The sequence below is a fragment of the Ursus americanus genome, chromosome 4 (assembly GCF_024610735.1).
Source record: "Ursus americanus isolate L20-20 chromosome 4, mUrsAme1.1.p, whole genome shotgun sequence".
NCBI lineage: Eukaryota > Metazoa > Chordata > Mammalia > Carnivora > Ursidae > Ursus > Ursus americanus.
In genome coordinates this window covers 33414097-33432117 of record NC_142130.1, presented here as the reverse complement: position 1 = coordinate 33432117, position 18021 = coordinate 33414097, and the positions used below count along the sequence as shown (strand labels likewise).

General features: G+C 40.8%; 2 protein-coding genes across 20 annotated transcripts in view; both read left to right on the top strand.

The window, feature by feature from the left end:
* Positions 1–7252, top strand: part of KALRN (kalirin RhoGEF kinase) — a 637031-nt gene extending 629779 nt beyond the window's left edge. For all 18 annotated transcript variants that reach the window (XM_087861563.1, XM_045812696.2, XM_045812695.2 and 15 more), the window contains one exon: positions 333–7252. In XM_087861563.1, the coding sequence (XP_087717689.1) occupies positions 333–878 (546 nt within the window). In that variant the 3' untranslated portion in view covers positions 879–7252. The remainder of the gene's footprint in view (positions 1–332) is intronic.
* A 1432-nt stretch (positions 7253–8684) lies between these two features.
* Positions 8685–18021, top strand: part of UMPS (uridine monophosphate synthetase) — a 28753-nt gene continuing 19416 nt past the window's right edge. Inside the window, exons 1-2 of one of the 2 annotated variants that reach the window (XR_006782437.2) lie at positions 8685–8933; positions 17090–17243. Coding sequence is in view for 1 of the 2 variants with exons in the window: in XM_045812613.2 (XP_045668569.2) it covers positions 8778–8933; positions 17090–17243 (310 nt within the window). In the remaining variant the exon portion in view is untranslated. The remainder of the gene's footprint in view (positions 8934–17089; positions 17244–18021) is intronic. The other variant, XM_045812613.2, reaches the window with a different exon arrangement.

The following is an 18021-nucleotide window of genomic DNA, read 5'->3' as shown; positions in this document are numbered from 1 at the left end:
AAGGAAGCCCATCAGTGTCAGTTTATGATGGTGTCCAAAGGAAGCCCCCGTGTTCCAAAATGAATAATCCATTCTTTTTTTGAGTCCGTGCAGAAGCAAGGCGTGGTTGAGAAGACATGATTTCCAATGTCAAGCAGCTTCTCCGAAGCGCTAGCCAGCCCAGCATGTAGTCTAGCTTGAGGGCCCCCTGCACTTTGCACAGGCAATTTCCCGTGCCCGGTAGGCTTTTTCAAAGACGAGCAGGACCATGTCTGAACCACCAGAGTCCTACTGGTACCAAGACAGAGAGCTGACCTTGCCTTCTCTTCTCCCTCACGCCCGGGTCTCCTCAGCCCGAAAACCTGCTCATTGACCTACGCATCCCAGTGCCTCGGGTGAAGCTCATCGACCTGGAGGATGCCGTCCAGATCTCGGGGCACTTCCACATCCACCACCTGCTGGGGAACCCCGAGTTCGCCGCCCCGGAAGTGATCCAAGGCATCCCCGTCTCCCTGGGCACAGACATCTGGAGCATCGGGGTTCTGACGTACGTCATGCTCAGTGGGGTGTCCCCCTTCTTGGACGAGAGTAAGGAGGAGACCTGTATCAACGTGTGCAGGGTGGACTTCAGCTTCCCGCACGAGTACTTCTGCGGCGTGAGCAACGCCGCCAGAGACTTCATCAACGTGACCCTGCAGGAAGACTTCCGCAGGAGGCCCACGGCGGCCACGTGCCTGCAGCACCCCTGGCTGCAGCCCCACAACGGCAGCTACTCCAAGGTCCCCCTGGACACGTCCCGCCTGGCGTGCTTCATAGAGCGCCGCAAGCACCAGAACGACGTGCGGCCTGTCCCCAATGTCAAGAGCTACATTGTCAACCGGGTCAACCAAGGGACGTAGCCATCTCCTCGCCCTTGGGGTTCCACGTGGCAGTACGGTGTGAACCAAAGCAAGACTGAATGTCTGTAAATAATTCTGTTCGTTCGCTCCACGCAGTTCTCTGGCTTGAGAGACGGACCTCTTCAACCCCGTCAGTGGTTATTCAGGGTCTGGGCAGCAGTAAAATTACCCTCAACCCAGGGCCTTTCCAGAAGGTCTTTAGAAGAGAGAGAGATGCAGAGAGTCACCCAGAGCATTAAAGCGAGGGGGCGAGGATAACAAGAAGATGAGCCGTTATAAGATTTTCACAGTGTGTTCCGAAAAGAGTGGGGAACTGGGCAAAGCTAAGCTCACGGTGGTGAGTGTAAAAGGTTTCTAACCCTGCTGAAATTTGAAGCAAAAAAGTTCTATTTAACAGAGATATCACTTATATCCACTATTCTGGTTTCGATTACTTAGCTATAGTTTCTTAGTAGGCTACATACACACATACAGTAAAATCTATCCCGTTCAGGTTTCAGAGTTTTATAATAGAGAGGTATATATGAAATCAGTCATCAGTAACTTTGAGTGCTCCAGTTAAGACAGTAATTTATTTACCGAAGCATTACATTGTTTTGACTAAGCACAATTAGATGACAAGTTTTTTAGAGCATTTTATAAATCTTGTACAGAAGTCTTTTACCAGAACCCGTGCATTAAGAGAAGGCAATGCTACCCTTTTGCAATCTGTGAATGAGAAGATTTTTCTCTCAGTCACGTGTATTTGATTAACATAGGTTCTGTATATGAAACGCTACCCCCAAATTCACTGGCAGCTCAGAGTTAAGCTGGCAGGAAAGCCTGCCAGGAAATAAATCCAAATACAGTTAAGCGTCGTGGGGCTATTTTTATGTCTACACTCTGAACTAGGCAATGAAGATAACAGGTTCACACAAAAGGGCAAATAGAAGCCTTTGCTACGGTCCCTGTGAACAACGTAACAACACTTTCTGACCTCTTCTACAGCTGTACAATGCAGTCCTCAGAAAGTTGGCTTGCTTTATTTCTAACCCCTTCTGGAAGCTAAGGGGTGCTTACCAAAAGGAGGCAGCCATATAGGCCTCTAAAGGCCTGGTCCCAAGTCCTTTTTGAAGCCATGGAATAAAATCTGATACATCACTCTGACAGAGCATTGAGCTGTCACTGTGATTGCCGTACCTGTCACCACGCAGCCACTGAGATTTCCCTGGACCAAAAGGACTAATTGCACTTTGAGGCCAGCGCTGCTTTCTGGTGCGTATTCTCCACACAAGGTGATTACGAACTGCCCTTTTTCCCTTGTTAGTGGAAAAAAAAAATTTCAGCCTGGGCATTCCATGGTGGTTTTTCTTTCTTTGTTTTTGGGGAAGATTTTTGGGTTTTTTTTTTGTGTGTTCGTACATGATCCACCCTTTGTTTTCTAGGATGTGTCTTGAAAATTGCTGTTATGCAAATATTATTTAAAAATATAACTCAAGTGTTTGTCCTCAAATCAGGTTTAACGGCAGTGCTTCTCTCCCGTAATAGGATTGAGAAAATTAAAAGCACGCCACACAAGTGCAAGCAGAGAGCTTATGAGGGATACATAGAATTACCGATCAATCTAAATGAGAAAGGTTGGTGGACACTAAGCCTGAACTTTAATATATAAAAACACTTATTCCCATAGCGGAGATGTAAAAGTAGAAATACTCATCTTTCTTTTCCATTGGTTTCAGAGTCACCTTCCTCATCCAGCCTCCACCTCATCCCATCTAAGATTATAGATTAATCAATTAGTAGGAAGTACAAGCAATAAGACTAGATAGCACTTCGTATTTTTAGGATTAACCAAATATGTGGAAACTGATTCCACCTGTATTTGGTTTCTAGTTTCAGATGGCCCTGGGTCACCAAGGCGCCCTCCCTCAGAGCCCGCCCCTGACTCACCCCGCTAGTCTCCATTTAAATCTACATGTATATACAAATGCTATCTGATACAATATTTTACAATTTAAAACATATGTACTAAAAAAAAAACCCAAAAAACCTTTTAATAAATATGTCTTCATTGTGAGATCTAGCCTAAAAGAAGAATGCCTGGTCCCTAGGGCTTGTCACGGGATGCAGGGCAGGTGTTGAGGATTCCAAACCCCCATCAAGCGTGGCTTGGCGAGGTCTGCTTCGTCCACTGTGCACAATGACTAAAGAACTCCCTGCTGAGTCCTTTTGAGTTTTTATGACCATGGAAGAGATGGGCTGGGTTTCTGCTGGAGGAGATTAGGGCCTTGGACTGTGGTGCGCAGAGGGCTCAGGAGAGCATTCACAAAATCATGTTGTGGGAGGGCCACTGACAATGTTAGAGCCAACGCTTTTATATCAGCGTTTCCATCAGAGCTGGGACGGCCGAGGTGTGGGGTTGTGTGGAATCTCCCCTCTACCCAAGTACACATGTTGGGGAAGTGAGGAGACAGGAGAGGCTGGACATAGAAATGCAAAGTAGTATGATTCTGTTAACTGGAGCCTAAGTACAATCATTAGAGTAGAATTAATTGAATAGAGGCCCCAAGAGAAAGGGTGTGTATTTTATATAGCTTGGTCACTGAAGAAAACTAACAGAGAGGTGCCCTGTCTGCAAAGCCCCTGCTGCCTCCCCAAGAGGAGTAAGATAGCAGCCCTGCTTCGAGAATTCTCCATAGCTAGTTGGAAATAACAAGGAATCCCCGAAGGTGGGGCTGGGAAATGTACTTGAGGTTGCTCTGTGGGCAACTGTGGTGAGGGATGAAGGATTAGAAACCAGCTTCTGTACCTGTTTTGGCAGATATTTATTACTTTGCGGTAGAGAGGGGGAGAAGAGAAAATAGTCCACTTCCACCATAATCGTCATAGTTCTGGAAATCAAAACTTAACTAGGAATTAGAGTGAACTTGCAGTTGAAATGGGAAAAATTAATGTTGGTTAAAGTCATAAGTTTCTTGCTTGGCTTACGTTCATTGCATAGAGTTTTGGGGTTTTGTTTTGCAAGGGTGGGATGCAGAAAGAAGGAAAAGATCAGGGACAACTCATAATAATTTTTTAAAGATATGATGATTTACTGCATCTTTTACATTTGTTTCAAATTAAATAGATTTATATCCACTTACAGCTGAATGTTGGGAAAATTTTTAAGAAAAAAAATTGTAATGTTGGAGGTGTCCTTCAGGACTCTCACAGCCATAAACACTCTTGGGGGAGTAGAGGAAGCAGAGGAAAAGCTGGCTTCACCGCTTTGTCGTTCACAAAGCCTTTATAAATAGTAGTGCCTTTCAGAGGGGAGGATGGGAGATAAAGAAGTTCATTGTATTTAGATTGATACTGCAGCATTTTTTTTCTTTATGTTAAAATACCTTTTAAATGAAAACATCTGAATATAGGGTGAGGCCAGGAATTCTTGAGTTTCAACCTCAGCTATTCCTGATTCGTCCTTTCTTACAGAAAGTCTTTGTTTTTCTGTCCCTAATGTCCCCATTGTTAAAATGGGAATGGGGGTGGTAGAAGGAGGAGGGACTTTAATCTCATAGGAATGTTGCAAAAAATAGCATAGTTGGGATGTCTAAAGAATACTTTGGTTTTCTTAAAGTGCTACACACTGCCAGTGCTAAGAATTTTATTAATAGTAACTTTGAACATTCCAGGTTTTCAATATTCATATTTTAGGATACCATTTGCAAACTCATGAGATTAAATTCTGTAAATTGATTTTAATTGGAAGTACCAGGTGCTCTTTGTCTAAATGTTATTTGGTCTTAGCCTGTAATTTCAATCATTTAAGAGCTTGTCTACAGAAAAGTTAGGAGAGCTGATGGTCTTATGTGAATAAACTGTTTTTTTCCGTATTTCTGATGGCAAAGCCAGAGTAGGATGCCCTCCAAAGCAACTGCTGCTCTCTGTTCTCAAGCTTTATGCTCTGGAAAAATTGACAGAAAAGAACTCAAACAGCCACTTTCCTCACTGGAAGGGCAGAAGTGAGAATAAAATATTGTTTGATATCACAACTCATTTCTTCAGAATCTCACCGGCATCCATAAGAGGCAAATTATATGCACAGATGTAGAAATGAATTGAACTGTTGGATTTTGGAGGGAAAACCTTGGATCTTTTTTTTTCTTTTTAAGATAATAGGTGTTTCAGGAGTAGCATATTTGCTTTCCCATCGTCTCCATGATTTAATGCCCAAGAGTTAGTCATTCCTTGTTTGCTTGCCTATGTGAAAGAGCATGGAAATTAAGATTTGTGAGAACATGAGGGAGCAAAGACATTATAAACTAGATGGTGGTTTTATCTGCATATTGACTAAAGCTTTGTCCCACAAATTTGATAGAGGAGGAAATGTTACAGACGTAAGGGGTCTCTGTAGTAAGGCAAAAGTGCAAACTCACCACTCCCTTGTTCAGTTTTGAGGAATGTGGGCTTTATTCCTTTTTTCCCCTGTGTAGCGTCTTGTGGAGTCTGGGTCAGGCTACCATAGTAGGTGGGCTTCCAATGGATTTATCTGCATTATGGCTTTTCTATTTACTATTTAAAATCTAGGGTTCGTTTGGAAATTAATAATTAAATCTAGGGTGCATTTAGAAAAGACAAGGTTTATATCTACTCTACTAAGAAAAGGGAAGCTACTGTGTTAATATTTATTTTCTAAAAACGATAAGGCTCTCAGTCATTTCATTAATTCTAGAGGGTTAAAAAGAGCTGAAATTTGTCCATAGCCTTAGACATTTTTAATAGGAAATGTTATTCATGTGAGAAATCTATGTAGAAATAGAACACAGAAATATCATAGGCCATATTTTCAAAGAAAGGCATTTCTGCATTTTCCATATGTGTAGAAGTTAGAGGAGAGGAAAAAGCAATTACTCTAAGACAAATTTTCATCTTTAAGGGACATTTATGGAAAGCTTGAAATTAATACTCATGAAAGCCTGAACTATTCATAGGCTATTGTGTTTTCCTGTCAGCCTGTTTGCTGGGAGATTCTAAAATGTGGTCGGATTTAGTTTTATTCAAATGATCAAGATCAACTCTTTCTTCAAATAGCTGTTATTTCAGAGGGTGAGGATAGTTGAAAAAAAAGGAAGAGTGGTGGGGAGAAAGTGCAAATAAATTTCCTGGCGTCCCAACTTAAGCAAGCCAGTTTGCTAGCCCAGGGGGAGCTAGCATTAAGAGTTCCATCAATGCCTGACTTCCATCAAGAAATGAATCCACATCCTGGAGTGTTATGGGGACTGTTACCATGATCTCAGAGACTGTGGTTATGAATTTGAAGTTAACAAAACATACATCTTCTCTTACTAACTTAAGCCATATCTGTCATCTCTGTGTCTGATTTCTTTGACCTTGGTGCTTTTACTTCTGTTCTGCCGAACTCCAGCCTGCTCTATGGGGAAGGTGAGTAACACCAGTAGTTAGGACAAACGTGAAGACTGAAAAACTGAATATGCCCGTCAGAATGAGATCCTAGTCAGAGAACGGTAGTGATCAAAGTGCAAACTGTTGGAAAATATGGATATATGTACATCTGTACATGTATATAGTGTATAATATGTATGTATATGTTATTGCTCATATGCAGAAATCTATCCAGTTGAAGGCAGCCCCAGTCGGGCAGTTTTTCTACTGGAAAACCATTTAGGGCCATTCAAAACCATTAGGGCTGGTGGGTGGAGTTCGAGTCTACTCCTCTGGGAATTGTTTGCTGTCCTGTGAAGTCCACAAAGCCAAATGAACAAAGCCTGAAACATAATGGGGCCATCGTTGCAGCTGTTTACCTAGGGTCAGGAGGATCTTTATGTTTGGATTATTAATAGTTGGTTTGCAAACTGCATTGGCACCTCTTGGTTTTGAGTGACCCCCTCCCCACCAAGTCATTTGAGAGTCTGGAGTGGGCTTCTCTGGCCATTCAAATAAAGGGCCTTATCCAGAAGTGGATAGGTTTCCCCATAGGGACCATTACACATATACATATAAGTACATACTTCCATCAGGCTTGTAACAATTGATTTAAAATCACTCCACAGTATTGATAAATAGCTCTATATTTTCAAGGTGCAGAAGAATTCCACAGCCTTAATTATTTCAGTGTCTTGCTGGTCTGCCTTAAGTGTATCTTCTGGGTTTTTGGTTGTCTTATTATTTTTAAACTTTTCTGCAGTTCATTTTGTATGCACACAATGTCGTTTTGTAAAGGTAGGTTGTAAATATTTTATTTGTAAGTCAAAATCACTCATGCGTAATGTTGTAAAGTGATGACCTGCTGTCTCGTTATTATTACAGTAAATGTTATAAGTTATGGATGAAACTTCAAAATGTACATCTCACAAGTTATGCATTCCTATAAATATACTATACTAAAGATGTTATTTCTGGTGGTCTTTTTCTTTTCTTTCTAATTAAAACCATTGTTCAAGGAAAGAGTAAATTTTTTTATCTCTTCCCCAAATATATGAAGGCCTTTGACAAGTTGAAAATGGCACGTTATCATTACAACACTTTTTGCCCAGCATTTTGGAAAGAAAGCAACAATTTTGTAGCCTGGAGAAGTATCCTAAGGCATTTATCCCCCCCCCCCCCCCCCCGCCAAAAAAAAAAAGGTCAAGTAAGTCTCAGGTGTGTGTCGTTAACTTTATTCTGGTGTTCTGGGTGCTGAATTTGTTAGAAAATTGTCAGGCCATTTGAGCTGGATCTCACAAATTTATGCATCATGGTGTGGACTCTCGCAGTCTGGATTAGCCTATACAGACGTGATCGGTCCGCAGGTGCCGCCCAAGTGTAAATGAGACTGATTCAGAGTACAATGTCCATTAGCGAGAGTATTAGAGATTGAAGTGTTTTGATTAGCTTACTTTGCCAATAAGAACAAAAATGTTTTAACATTTGGCTATTTCATCAAAATTTCACTGCATTTATTTGAAATGAGAAACAAGTCTCAAAAGCATGAGTTCTTCACACTGGCTGGTCAGCACAATCTTGTCAAAGAAAATACAGACATTAGAAATATAGAAATCAGAATCTATTTAATGAGTAAGCATCATGAGCCATATATGGTTTTAAGGGTTATTTCCCTTAAAGTATTGCCTTCTACACATAAATGGAATTTCCCCCACTTTAAGGGATTTATTTGTAAAGACCAAATACGCTTGGATCTTCAGATTGGCTGGCAAAATTATCCTCCTGGATAACCTTGATACGGAGCAATTCATCCTCCTCTACTCTCCTCTCTCCCTTCCTCATCCGCTGTACACTTCTTACTACCTGCCAAGCAACTGAGCTACTTTAACGGGAATAAACACACGTCCTCCTCCAAGACACACAGTTCTGACAGAAGAGGTGATGAACAATTACCTGCTAAGCCCTTTATGGTCCCCTGTGCCAGTTGCTCTGACATTGTCACGTGCCAGATGCCATGAAGCTAACTAAGAACTGGGTAAAGATCCCCGTCTTCGAGACCTTACCGTCTACTTGGTGAAACCGGGGTCGGGGGAGGGAGGAGTTATCAGAGAGGAGGAGTCGTGGCTAATACCGGCAAATAACTACAGGCTTGGCCAGGCAGGAGATAATTAAGGGGGCGTTGAGCTATAAAACGGGCAGGGTTTACACAATCTCTAGAGAGGCTCGGCTTTATGACTCGGAGGTCAATCAGGTATTCGGAGCTTTGAACTCCAGCGGCCCGACCCACAAGCAGCAGCTGAAACACCAACCGCTGCCTCCGGAGCGCTTCCAACACCACACGTGACCGGCTCCTTAAAGCCCGGGAGTGGTGCCCGGCGAGCCCCGCGGCCGCCGGAAGAGACGGCGGAAGAGGCGGGGCTTCCTCGGGTGACGACATTGGGGCGCCGCACGTCTGGCGCGCTTTGGAGTTTAGAACAGAACCGGGAGCTCGTGGAGATGGCAGCCGCAGAAGCAGCTTTGGGGTCATTGGTAACGGGTCTGTACGACGTGCAGGCTTTCAAGTTTGGGAACTTCGTACTGAAGAGCGGGCTCTCTTCCCCTGTGTACATCGATCTGCGTGGCATCGTGTCTCGACCGCGTCTTCTAAGTCAGGTGCCAGCCCGGGAAAGGGAAGAAGGCGGCTGGGTGGCCGGAATGGGGACCAGGAGGTAGAGAGGGTGAAGGAGTTGGGCTCTGGGTGAGAGCAAAAGAGCCAAGCAGGCAGCCGACCCTACTGGAGTCCTAGGGAGTCGGTTGGAGAAGCCCCGAGGCCAGGAACTGTTAGGCTGTTGCGGACCGTTGATGCAAAATGAACAGACCTTTCTTAAAATTAAAAAAAAAAAAAGGAAAAGAGTTTTAATCGGGTCCGAGTTCGGACAGCTGCTCGGTGTACATAATCTTGCAAAGAAGAGCGCGCGCGCTCTAGGGAAGGAACATTTGGTGCAGGATTATATACGGGTTTGTTTTGTTTTTTACGTAGAGTTAGAAATCACCATGGTGAAAGGCATTTCAGAAAGTTACACATTTTATCTTGTGTTTTTAGTATGTAGAAGTCTATATGACTTTAATCTTACAGGAACCAGGGAGGTCTTTAAATTTTTCTTAATGTTTGGAATATAACTTTTTTCATTCTTCTTCTTCTTTTTTTTTTTTTAATGAAGCAGATGTATAGTGTGTGCTTTGGGCAGAAATAGAGCCCAAGCTTTGAGGGTTTGCTTCCCTGGGAAATAGGAGCAGGGCCCACAAACATGTAAAGTTGAGTTGATTTTATCAGGACCCAGAGAGCAGCTTGCTCCTTGACTCGCAGGCTTTGACACGTGCTTTCAAGTCAGGAAGCCTAGTTTGGAGCGCTGTTGGCACAGAAATAGTCCAATGAGTTCTGTGTATTTAACTCTGAGAAAATAAAATGTGGGAGACAAAGGAAAAGATGGGTGGGGGAAGAATTTAATAGCTTCTTAAATGTTTGGGAGGGCTGTTGTTTAGAAAGGGGGATTTGATTTTGCACTTTGTGGCCGGGAGCAAGAACGAAGGCCAGAGGATAAACATTTCACGGAGGCACTTTTTTGGTCAAAAGAAGGGAAAAACCTAGTACAAATTAGAGGTTTGTTAGCACAGTGTGTCTCAGTCTTTGAGTAAATAAGAATCACCTGCGCATTCTGTTAAACTGCGTGATCTGCTTTAGTAGATCTAAGGCGGGGCCTGATGTTATGTCTTCCTAACAAGCTGCTGGCCAGAGCTACTGACTAGTGAATAGAAGGATCTGAATGTGCTGTCCGATAGACTTGCTACTAGCCACATGTGAATGTGAGCATTATAAATTTTAAAGTTGAAATAATTCAGGCACCTGGGTGACTCAGCTGGTTAAACATCTGCCTTTGGCCTTTGCAGTCCTGGGATTGAGCCCTATCAGTCTCCCTCTGCTTACCCCCACCCCATTGCTCATGCTCTCTCTTTCAAAGAAATAAAATCTTTAAAAAAAATAAAATTGAAATAATCACATGTGGCTAGTGGGACATTGAACAGTGCAGATAGAGAACATTTCCATCTTCAAAGGAAGATTTATCAAGAAGACGTATGAATTTCCTCCACCACCTAAGGGTTTATTCTCACCCTTTGGGAACCCTACTTTGTAAGGTTATTATAAAAAGGACTGAAGCACTGGTTGAAGTGGGTTGGACTCTTCTCACCATACAGAATCATGTTTTGGTGCCTCTCTTCAGTAGTGAGAAGCTGAATGACTAGGGATCTTCGAATGAAAAATAGGCTGATTTTTTTTTTTTTTGACAAGTCAGTTGATTGTTAGATGACTAAAAATTGCTTTTTGATACTACATCTTGGTGTGTGTGTGATTTTTGGTAGTTAACTCAAGAATTGAAAACATTGAGAGACCTAGCTGTAATGGAACCCCTTTTGTACCTACTTATTTATGCAAACAGGATTTCTCAGTATTTGCACCCCCCAAAAAACCAAAAGAATTTACACTAAACTCTAACTTCCTAGTTGTAAGGAATACTCAGTTTAAGTAGATACATAAACAAATGGGGGGTACCATTCATCTCACTAAGGAAAGTATTTCCAAAATAATCCATTCTTACACTTCTATCAAACTTCATAAATTATGTTTTAATTAATTTCATGCTTGTAACTGTTGTAATGATAACACATAACAATTTTTAATACTTAGAGATTTATGGTCATGGGAATTAATAGAAATAGAAAATTTACAGTTTTAAATTTGAATTTACATATATTTTGTTATGGAGAAGTATGATAGAGTGATCACTAAAAGTTTTCTAAGTATAAACATAATTGCATTAGAATAAAATTCTGTGCAGACTGTGGGATGAAATATGAGTTCCAAAAATGTAAAATTTTTCCAACTTTCATAGTCCAGTATTTACATATTTATTAAAATGGAGATGGTTGGGGCACCTGGGTGGCTCAGTTGGTTGGGTGTCTGCCTTGGGCTCAGGTCGTGATGTCAGGATCCTGGGATTGAGTTCCCTGCTCAGAAGGGAGCCTGCTTCCTCTCCCTCCGATGGTCTTCCTGCTTGTGCTGTCTTTCTCTCGAGCTTTCTCTCTCTCAAATAAATAAAATTTTAAAAAGAAATAAAACGGAGATGGTCAGTATCAAATCACTATAGCATTTGGATCCCATCGTATTCACTCAAAACAGTGATAACAGTTCTAGGATAATAACGATTTTTTAGTACTCTAGAAATTACATCTTTTGCAACTTAAAAATACAGAATTGTCAAGTCTTTGGAAGTACAGATGCAAGAAATTTTGAAGATCTGATCTAGTTCACTAAGCCATTTTTTTTTTAAGATGTTTAAAAAATTATTTGAGAGAGAGTACACAAGTAGGAGTGGAGGGGGTGCAGAGGGAGAGGGAGAAGCAGATTCCCCGCTGAGCAGGGAGCCTGCTGCAGGGCTCAATCCCAGGACCCTGTGATCATGACTGGAGCTGAAGGCAGATGCTCAACCGACTGAGCCACCCAGACACCCCTTCACTAAGCAATTCTTAAGTTTGCATTTTTTTTTTAAATAAGGCGGTGTTGAATGAGGGTATGCATTCTAGCATTGAAATATCATGATTTATATAGAAAAGGATATTATAAAATAGTACTTCACACAATAGGCTCTGTATTTATGAAACTTTTTTTTAATATTTTGGTATGCTTCCATTGATTTTTATCGATATTATTGACCGTAAACCCTATGTCGTACATTACATCTCCATGATTTCTTTGTATTTCACCCCTCACCCCCAGCCCCTCCCTGCTCGTAACCCGTAATTTGTTTCCTGTGTCAGTGAGTCTGTTTCTGTTTTGTTTGTTCATTTTGTTTTTTAGACTCCACATGTAGGTGAAATCATGTAGCATTTTTCTTTTTCAGACATTTCACTTAGCATAATAAATACCCTCTAGGTCTTTCCATGTTGTTGCAAATGGCAAGATTTCATTCTTTTTTTGGCTGAGTAATATTCCGCTGTGTACCTGTACCACATCTTTGTGCATCTGTCTGTGGACAACTTAGGCTGCTTCCATATCTTGGCTATTGTAAATAATGTTGGGCGCACTTTCTTTTCAAATTGGTGTTTTCGTTTTCTTCAGGTAAATACCCAGAAGGGGAGTTAGTGGATTGCATACCATTTCTATTTGTAATTTTTTGAGGAGCTTCCATACTGTTTTCCAAAGTGACTGCCCCAATTTACATTCCTGCCAACATTGCATAAGGGCTCCCTTTTTAAACTCCCCATCTATTTCTTTCTTCCTTTTTTTCGTAAACATTGTATTTATTTATTTACTTACTTTACTTATTTGACAGGAAGAGAGAGAACACAAGCAGGGGAGCTGCAGGCAGAGGGACAGGGAGAAGCAGACTCCCCACCGAGCAGGGAGCCTGATGCAGGGCTCAGTCCCAGGATCCTGAGATCGTGACGGCAGATGCTTAACCCACTGAGCTACCCAGGCACCCTTCCAACATCTGTTTCTTATCTCTTTGATCATAGCCATTCTGACAGGTGTGAGGTGGTACCTCATTGTGCTTTTGATTTGCATTCCCCTGATGATGAGTGATGTTGGGCATCTCTTCACGTGCCTGCTGGCCTCTGTGTGATCTGTATGTCTTCCTTTGGAAAATGTGTATTTGGGTCCTTTGCCCATTTTTTACTTGGATCGCTTGTTTTGTCAGTATTGTGTTGTACAAGTTCTCTATATATTTTTGATTAACCCTTTATTGGTTATATCGTTTGCAGATACCTTCTCCCACCAGTAGATTGGCTTTTTGTTCTGTTGATGGTTTTATTCCCTGTGCAAAATCTTTTTATTTTGATGTATTCTGATTGTTTATTTTTTCTTCTGTTGCTCTTGCCTGAAGAGAGAGATCAAAGAAACACTGCTAAAACCCCTAAGAGTTCACTGCCAGTATTTTCTTTTACGAGTTTTATGGTTTCAGTTCTTAGGTTGAGGTCTTTAATCCATTTTTGAGTTTATGGTGTGAGAAAGCGGCCTAGTTTAGTTCTTTTGCCTGTAGCTGTTCAATTTTCCCAACACCATATATTGAAGAGACTGTGTTTCCCATTGTATATTCTTGCCTCCTTTGTTGTAGATTAATTGATTATATATGAGTCAGTCTGTTTCCAGGCTCTCAGTTCCATTGATCTGTGTGTCTATTTTTTTGCCAGTACTGTACCGTGTTGGTTATTTTAGCTCTGTAGGCTGGTTTGAAGTCTGGGATTGTGATTACTTCTAGCTTTGTTCTTCTTTCTCAAGATTTCTGTGGCTATTTGGGGTCTTTTGTGGTTCCATACAAATTTTAGGATTATTTGTTCTAGTGCTGTGAAAAATGCTATTGGGATTTTGATAAGGATTGTATTGAATCTGTAGTTCCCTTTGAGGAGTATGGATATTTTAGCAAGAATTAATATTGGTACTCCATGAGCATAATATGTCTCTTCATTTAATTGGGTCGTCTTCAGTGTCTTTCATCAGAGTCTTATAGTTTCCAGTACACAGATTTTTTACCTTGGTTAAATTTATTCCTAGCTATTTAATTCCTTTTGATGCTATTTTAAGTGGAATTGTTTTCTTGATTTCTCTTTCTGCTACTTTATCTGTGTATAGAAACACCACAGGGGCGCCTGGGTGGCTCGGTCAGTTAAGCATCTGCCTTTGGTGGCTCAGGTCATGATCCCAGAACCCTCATTGGGCTCCCTGCTCAGCAGGGGAGTCTGCTTCTCCCTCTCCCTCTCCCTCTGCCCCTGCTCATGCTCTCTCTCTCTCTCACTCTCAAATAAATGAAATCTTAAAAAAAAAAAAAAAAAAAACAACCCACAGAAACCTGTGTATTGATTTTGTATCCTTCAACTTGACTGAATTCACTTATTCTAATAGTTTTTTGGTGGAGTCCTTAGGGTTTTTTTCCTTTTTAAAAAATGTTTAATCGAAGTGTAGTTGACATATTAGTTTCACCTGTACAACATAGTGATTTGACAATTATACACATTTTGAAAGGCTCACCACAGTAAATGTAGTTACCATTTGTCACCATACAAAGTTATTATATTATTGACTGTATTCCCTGTGCTGTACTTTTCTTCCCAGTGACATTTATTTTAAACCCTCAGTCCCCTTCAGCTGTTTCTCCTATCCCCCACCCCACTTGGCTCTGGGAACCAGCAGTGCTCTATATTTATGAGCCTGTTTTCTTTTTTCCTTTCCTTTCCTTTTCTTCTTCTTCTTTTTTTTTTTTTTTTTTTGGTGGTTTGTTTTTAAATTGAAGCATAGTTGGCACACAGTGTTGCTAGTTTCAGGTGTACGACATAGGGATTGGACAACCCTTCTTCCTGCTGTGCTCACCACAAGTGTAGCTACCATCTGTCACTGTTCCCTGCTCTGTACCTTTAATTCCCATGACTTATTCATTCCATAACTGGAAACGTATATCTCCCACCCCCCTTCATCTGTTTTGCTCATCTCGCCTCCTCCCCTCTGGCAACCACCAGGTCGTTCTCTGTATTTGTGGGTCTATTTCTGCTTTGTTTGTTCTTTTGGTTTTTTTTAGATTCCACATATAAGTGAAATCATATAGTGTTTGTCTTTCTCTTCTTTCACTTAGCATAATACCCTCAGGGTCCATCCGTGTTGTCACAAAAGGTAAGATCTCATATTTTTTGGCTGAGTAATATTCCGTTGTGTATGTGTACTCCATCTTCTTCAGCCAGTCAGCTATTGATGGACGCCCAGCTTGCTTCCATATCTTGGCTATTGTAAATAATGCTGTTGTAAACATAGGGGTGCACATATCTTTTCAAATTACTGTTTTTGGTTTTTTGGATAAACACCCAGAAATGAAATTGCCAGATCATATGGTAGTTCTGTTTTTAATTTTTTGAGGAATGTCCATACTGTTTTTCATAGTTGTTGCACCAATTAACATTCTTATCACCAGGGCACAAGGGTTTCCTTTTCCCCACGTTCTTGCTGGCACTTGTTATCCTTGTTTTTTTTGTTTTTTAATTATTTATTTATTTGGGAGAGAGAGTGAGAGAGCACAAGTTGGGGGAGAGGCGGAGGGAGAAGCAGACTCCCCACTGAGCAGAGAGCCCCCCACGGGGACCCTGGGGATCATGATCTGAGCTGAAGGCAGACGCTTAACTGACTGAGCCACCCAGATGCCCCTATTCTTGTCTTTTTGATGGTAGCCATTCTAACAAGGGTGAAGTGGTACCTCATTGTGGTTTTGATTTGCATTTCCCTGATTAGTGATGCTGAGCACCTTTTTATAGAGGTGTTGGCAATTTGTCGTCTCTGGAAAAATGTCTGGGTCCTCTGCTATGTTTTAATTGGGTTGATCGTTTTTGTTACTGAGGTATATGGGTTCTTTATAGATCAGCACCGTATCAGGTGTATGAACTGCAGATACTCTGTTTTTTCATTTTGTCAGTGGTTTCTTTTACTGTGGAGAAGCTATTTAGTTGGATGTTGTCTCACTTATTTTTGGTTTTGTTTCCTTTGGTTTTGGTGTCAAATCCAAAAAATCGTTGTCAAGACCTATGTCAAGAAGTTTAACACCTGTGTTTTCTTCTAGGAGTTTTATGGTTTCAGTCTTACATTCAAGTCTAATCTATTTTGTGTTGATTTTTGTGTATGGTGCAAGATAGTGGTCCAGTTTCATTCTTTTGCATGAGACTGTCCAGTCTTCCCAGCACCGTTTATTGAAGAGATTGTCCTTTTCCCATTGTATGTTCTTGGCTCCTTTGCCATAAATTAATTGACCACATAAGAATAGGTTTATTTCTGGGCTCTGTTCTGTTCCATTGATCTGTGTGTGTGTTCTTATGCCAATACCACACTCTTCTGATTACTCTGGCTTTGTAGTATAGTCTGAAATCAGGGAGGATAATGCTTTCAGCCTTATCTTTCTTAAGATTGCTTTGGTTGTTTAGGGTCTTTTGGGGTTCCATACAAATTTTAGGATTGTTCTATTTCTGTAAAAAATGCCACTGGAATTTTAATAGGGATTGCATTGTATCTGCTTTGGGTAGTATGGACTTTTACAATTCATAAGCTTTTCCGTCTTCACTTTCTTTCACCAGTCTTAAAGTTTTCAGTGTACAGGTCTTTCACTTTGGTTAAATTTATTCCTAAGTATTTATTCTTTTTGATGCAAATTAAGCAGTGTTCTCTTAATTTCTCTTATAAAATTTTTTTTTAAGATTTTATTTATTTGAGAGAGAGAGAGACAGAGCATGAGCAGGGGGGCGGAGGAAGGAGGAGAAGCAGACTCCCTGCTGAGCAGGAAGCCTGGCGCCGGCTGGATCCCATGACCTGAGCCCAAGGCAGATGCTTAGCTGACTGAGCTACCCAGGCGCCCCGAAACTTTTCAATAAAGACTTCTTTCAGGCAGAAAATGTAGCTAGCAGGTATATAGAAAGGTTTAGATAGTCAAATCATAATTGATTATTAAGGGAAATTGGGAGGACTGGGAGCCATTCTTAGTCTTTGGGGTCAACATCAGAGCCTTCCCAGGACATCCTGTGTTGCCCTCAGAGCACACCCTGAGTCATCTAGACAAGTGGAGTCGTTCTTATGTTTTTATATTTGTAAACCAGGATTTATAGAGAGGGTCATTTAACAAAAAGGCATACATATTTTTCTGATCAAGTTTGAGGCTACCTCCTGTTCAGTTATTACTGTCTTTAATGTTAACATGATTTATACACACCATTTAAGATAATAAGTTTATGTGTTCATTTTCTTACAGGTTGCAGATATTTTATTCCAAACTGCCCAAAATGCAGGAATCAATTTTGACACTGTGTGTGGAGTACCTTATACAGCTTTACCATTGGCTACAGTTATCTGTTCAACCAAGCAAATTCCAATGCTTATTAGAAGGAAAGAAACAAAGGATTATGGTAAAATAAAAGTATTATAAGCTTTAAGTTGATACATAACTTGATAATGTTAGAATTTTTCTTCTAGGCACTGATGTTTGCCAAAGTCACCTTGGATATTCTTCATAGGTTCTTTAGAATTGGTTAACTGTTACTGTAAATTGCCTTCCTTTCCTTTAGATTCTAGGGGTAAAATGTTTTGTGATGACTAAACAATGTAAAAAAGCGCTTTTTTTGTACTATATCTGTGAAACCGAACATTTTTAACCAGTCCTTCTCTCAGCAGCAGAATGTTCTAAGAGCACATACATTCCTGGTATGTTTATAATTTAAACTGCATAAAGAGAAATGCCACATAAAATTCTCTAAATGAAGATATATTTTCATGGGTCCTTTGCAGTAAGTTATAAGGTGTGTGTTTTATACATGTGAGCTTGCTTTAAAAACCAGTCAGTCTAGCCTGGCTTAGTCAGAGGAGCATGGGACTCTTGACCTTGGGGTGGTGAGTTTGAGCCCCATATTAGGTCTAGAGATTACTAAAAAAAAAAAAAAAAAAAGAACTTTAAAAAAAAATCCATCTAAAAATATTGGGACTGACTTCATATTTGATGACATTAAGGAATTAATGAGTTTTTTTGTTTTATGTTGGTGTGATAGTATTTCTCAATTTTTTAAATAGAGTCCTTTTACAGGATGTGTTGTAAAAATTTTTATGATGAAAATCATGACATCTGGGGTTTGCTTCTAAAAACTGTGGAGGGAAGGAAGTGGTAGGGATGGAGCTGAAATAAGATTGACC